Raw genomic sequence first — 5,374 nt, 5'->3', positions numbered from 1 at the left:
CAGCAGAGGGTTGCAGAGCAACATAGTAATTTTTTTCCCTCTTCAACGGGCACACCAAAGCGGGCAACTACAATACATGCTGCGTTTGCTGTTGCGCGGTACGGTGGGTCACCTCAAGGAGCAGTGAAAGTCAGTTGATGCTTTGCTCCTCTGTATTGCGTCATTAATTTTCATTATAAATTTAATCAACCAGTAATTAACCAAAAAATGAAACGTTTGTTATTTGATCTCCATTCCAATTCATAACTTCCTGCACCCAAAAGCCTCAATTGCTTCATTCATGTTGGTGTACTTGTGCGCTACGGGTACACCTTGACAGATCCAGAGTCTCAAACCTAAACAGCACTCAATGGATTTGGGTACAAGGGAGGCACAATCAGCTGAGCAGATATCTTCAGCAGCCAAGAACGTCCTTTTCACCGTGGCCAAGCCCGCCAGAAGACTCATATAGTCTTGGGCAACCAACACCAGGATTGGAAAGGCTGTGCAGTTCACATGAACAAACAAAGATGATATTAGGTAGTATAATAATGCAGGAAAACAAGAACATTGAAAAAGTGGCAACTTACCTTCCACCATGAGAGAATGGCCTTGCTTTTGCAAGTGTTGTCTGTCACAGCCATAGGCTGTGACCCTTGTAAGTAGGCTGCAACTTTGTCCAGCTGCACCTTGGTCTCTTGAGCTTTAAAGAGTTGGAAAACACTGCAGTGAACTGTTGAGTTACCTGAGTTGACAGTTACCTTTGGAGGAGCTGGTGTTCTTGTAGGGTCAGCTGATGACACAAGTTTTTTTATTTGCTTAATGAATTCTCTTTGACATAAGTTTCCGGTGTGGTGCGCAGATCATGGTATCAATCAAAAAAAAATTAAAATCAAAATTATTGATAATCATTATTGAGCAGGGGTTATTATTACATATTAATTACATCATAACTTCACAATCTAACATATATTAAATCAATTTTATTATTCATTTAATTTTATTGTTATCAATTTTTATTTTTATTTCATTTTAAAAGTCAAAAACCAATTTGTTTATTATAGTACACATAGTTTCAGATTTGACATTCAATCTTTCATGGTTTAATTCAAACAACTCATAAGAAAGATAATACAAAAAACAAATCTTAAGACAAAAGCTCTTTTTATATGTTGAAACCATATTTTATTTTTGAAACACTTATTTAAATTTTATTTTTAGTTTTATTTTCATTCATTTAAACAAACAAAAGAAAAAAACTAAGAAAAAATAGAAACATTTATTAGAGGAAAGTTTTAGATCAAGTACAAATTAATATTGATGTGATGTGAATGAAAAGAAAGGAGAAACGAGTGAAAATGAAAACTTAAATACATATGATTAGTGGTGTTTAGAGATCATGTTGGTTAGTTTGGTAGTTCTAAGGATAGTATCTGAAAGAAGAGATGAGAAGAGAGAGATGACTTACCGAGTGACGAAGTGAAGAGTGTAGAAAGGAAAGATCGAGATCGAGATCGATCGATTGAAAACGAGACAGCGAGGTAAAGAGGAAGTGAAGATGTATTATGGGATATGTAGTGGCTGTATCAGTGTGAATTATGGGTTGTTACAGGTCGAAATTTTCGATTTTCGATTTTTGGATTAAGGAAGATGGTCATGAGATCAAACAACAATGATTGATAATCAAGCTGATGAAATCAAATGAAAAGGTAGTTGAATGATTAATTGAAGAGCAAATACACAGCCTCTATTCAATATTATGCACAGCATCATCATCTTAGAATTGATTGGTAATCAAAAATACTCTTTTAATATTAGAAATGAAGATGGATAAGGCATTTATATATGAAGATTGACTATAAGAAGATGAATCATTATTAGTAAAGTGTTTATAAAGGCTTGGAGACGAAAATATATATGAGTTGAAGAATTTGTAATAGCTGTTTACCATTCAACAGATCAAATTGATCATAAGAAGACTTGGCAGAGAAATATTACATAAGAAAGCTGGGTATATGATTGAAGAATCACTTGTAGAAGATCTATTGATCACATTACATCATACTACATATTTGTACTAGCTAAAATGGCTCAAAATGGCGAATTTGGGAAGTGTAGGAGATCTTTGAATCATTGCATCATAGCTGTTTACCAATTTTTTAGTCATCTTTTTGGTTTTTGAAAGCTGTTTACCATTATTAATTTGTAAAATCAGATATATAAGGCTTGGTCTTTGTCCAACTTTTGTATGTTTCCTTTTGTTCTTCATCTATGATAAAGTATAGTAGTTTTTTATCATTATAAGAATCACTACACAGTCCTAGTTCACTTAAACTGCCCTTATTAAAAAATAAGAGAATTTATTTTATTGGTCTTATAAGCTAAAAGCTTCATTTGGAATAACACTTTTGTGTTGAGTTAATTTCACTGGTGCCTTATCAACAGATACTTTTCTCTTCTATCATATTCCTGGTTATTTTTCCCTGTTATCAGGAGACTTTAACAACAAAGTCCAGTCTGTTAAAGATTCTCAGAAAGAGCAGTCACAGACACCTTCTGTAAAGTTATCATATTTGCAGATTATCCTCTTTCAAAGCACTGTATAGCCCTTGTTGTGCTATTAGTACCACACCGGCACAAACAGTGTGGGGCTGTTGTTGTCCAAATGCCTCCTTGTAAAACACACTTTGAAAGAAAGGATTGAGGAGGCTTGCCACCAACACCCCAGTGCTCTGCTCGGCTTTGCTATATCTCAAAATTTCATGAGCGGAGCGATTCAGAGCTATGATAAAACGCTAATCGCCCCGCTATCTGTTGGGAAGCGCTATGACTTCTGAGAGCGGTGCAATCTTTGAGATTGCTCCGCTCCGCTATGGGCAAATTTCACGTTCAAAAGGGCCTAAAAGCACTGTCAGGAATCTTTTAAAAAGAAAGGACACACACACAAGTATTCATACAAAAAAGGTTTTACCCTGAACCATTAAAAAAGTAAAACTCAAAGCATTAGAAAATGTATGATTTGTGTATTTTCTTTTGGTTAAAAGAATGAGCTAACCTGACAATGTAATTGGTAAGATCTAGTCTCTCTCCAATCTTTGATCCTGGCCAAATTTGCATTCACGTTTCATCAGACATTCATCCAAAAACACAGGCCCAGATCCTAACATTTCAATCTTCTCTTCCAACATGTTTGTATTCAAATAAGGCAATGGGGTTATTAATGGTTTTGTATTTGGTGCAATTAAAGATGTACACAAATAATATTCTCCCAATTTATAAGCTACTCTTACAAACCTACTCACATAATCTGTAGACCTAGCTTGGATGATTGGTTCACCTAAATGTGAAGTAATAGCTGAGATAATCTGAAGAAAACAAAACACATCCAATTAAACCCATGTGACTCATTCATGGTATCTCTCTTGGAATAAGATCATCCCACTTCAAATCATAAAAAAGTAAATAAAATACATACATTGTCCATAAAACTGAGATCCACTGATTCTCTTACCAACTCATTCTTAGCACCAGTAAGAGTAGCATGAGAAATTACGACCCCACCAATCACAGGCGTAGTCTTTGAGCCACCCTCTAAACCCACCCCACCACCACCAGTTTTGGTTGTACTATTAGACAAATTAGTAGATGCAACTCCAGTATTTAACAACATCTCAGTTGAAGAACTTTCAGGTGGGATAGGTAAAAATGATCTCATGGGTTGAGAAGACATTGAAATATCTTTAGAAATCATAATATTTCCAGTCTCAATATTACAAAACACATCCCATTATTCTGTGTGTAATTCCAAAATCGGATTAGTAACACCAGCTAGATACCCAGGACTAGATCAAAAAAACAGAAAGGAAAGAAAGAGAAGAGAAAGAAGTTAATCATTTGAAAATTGTATGATATGAACCATTTTTGACTTGCAAGAAAACCTTTTTCTCAAGGTTTTGTTTTCAAACTTACTAATACACAGCTTTGAAATCTTTGTAAATTGTTAAATTAGAATCAGCAGACACTATTCTTGCATAACCTTCCAAGACACCACAACATCCACTCCCAAGCGCACTAGCTGCCAAAACGATCTGAGCAACTACCTTGGTAAATAAACTGGTTTTCTAATTCAATCTATTGAATCAGAAAAGTATGCTCCTAAATCATCAAGCCTGTCAAAGATGAAAATGATAAGTCAAATTGAACAGGTTCACTAATTTTTCAAAGAGAATAGAAAAACTCAATTGATACTTGCTACTTGAGATTGTTATGTACCCACAAAAATTGTGATAACAAGTGCTCTGGAGCACTACCGGGCGCTCTGAGGTGCCCTGTTGCTAAGATACCGCTATAGAGAGCGGATCTCAAAATCACTATATTGCCATTGGTCCGGGTTTCACCATATGTCAACCGCAAGAGTTCTGTGGAGCAGAACCCCGAGCGTATTGACAAAAAGAATACATAAACATTATATTATTAAAAACCCACTCTATCACTCTAGTTTCAAGAGTGTACAAATTATAACACTAGTAATCAAACAAGAAAGAGTAAGTAAGGGCCTTAGAGATAATGGCATCATTTAATCTAAAGACCCTAGAAACTAACCCTTATCTAAATTCCATTACAAAAACTACCAAGGGATTGCCAAACCCTTACAACTGGACCAGTTCAGAACTGGCTCAAACAAATTCCACATCTAGTCTTGGCTAACAACCACCAATCAAGAACCAGATATAAAAGAGCCTTCTCTAAATCACTAAGCAAAGAGAATCATCCAATACAACCCTTACAACATTTTTTTTCCTTTAGTTATATCTATCTTTACTAAAACACTTTTTTCCTTATCTCAAAGCAATAGTACTTTACCTTTTGAAAAGACCTCATTAAGAATTTTAGACTCTTCTCTTTGAAAAAATACTCTTGTCTTTGTTTCATACCTTTATCTTTTCTCTTTGATATTTCTCATCTCCCAGAAATGTTACAGATTGTGTAGTACTGCCTACTTGACTAACGTTTCTATACCAGATTTCTCACTTCGATAGAACCAAGTTTTATCAAACTACTGCTCAAGCACGCCCAAAGCTGGTTCACTTCACGGTATCCATTTTGGTAGAACTATCTGTTGATTACTTAACTCGGATCCGTTAGTTATCCAACATGTCTCTAGATACAATCCATTTAACACAAAGATTCAAAACCAAGTGTAAGATTTATAGATCTTATTTTCAACACAAAACACATTTTGTGAATAGTCGTTCACCTAAGTCTAATAACTATTCCAGACTTTGGTTGACACCATAGCTATAGTGAAACCCGGACCGACTACATGGAAAAAGGCTTGGCGCAGGCGGAGCGCGCGCCTCCGCTGCTGCTATCTCAGGCAGAGCGCCGGTGGCGT

General features: G+C 35.6%; 1 protein-coding gene across 1 annotated transcript; it reads right to left on the bottom strand.

The window, feature by feature from the left end:
* Positions 1 to 3,056: 3,056 nt before the first annotated feature.
* Positions 3,057 to 3,730, bottom strand: MELLADRAFT_111598 (uncharacterized protein; the record flags this gene model as incomplete). The annotated part of the gene is made up of 2 exons (XM_007415922.1): positions 3,057 to 3,344; positions 3,455 to 3,730. The coding sequence occupies 2 exons, from the start codon at positions 3,728 to 3,730 to the stop codon at positions 3,057 to 3,059; spliced, it is 564 nt and encodes a 187-aa protein (XP_007415984.1).
* Between the last annotated feature and the right edge of the window lie 1,644 nt (positions 3,731 to 5,374).

The sequence above is a fragment of the Melampsora larici-populina genome (assembly GCF_000204055.1).
Source record: "Melampsora larici-populina 98AG31 unplaced genomic scaffold MELLAscaffold_55, whole genome shotgun sequence".
Classification (NCBI taxonomy): Eukaryota; Fungi; Basidiomycota; class Pucciniomycetes; order Pucciniales; family Melampsoraceae; genus Melampsora; species Melampsora laricis-populina.
The sequence above is the reverse complement of the archived record's forward strand: the minus strand, read 5'-3'. Positions and strand labels throughout refer to the sequence as shown.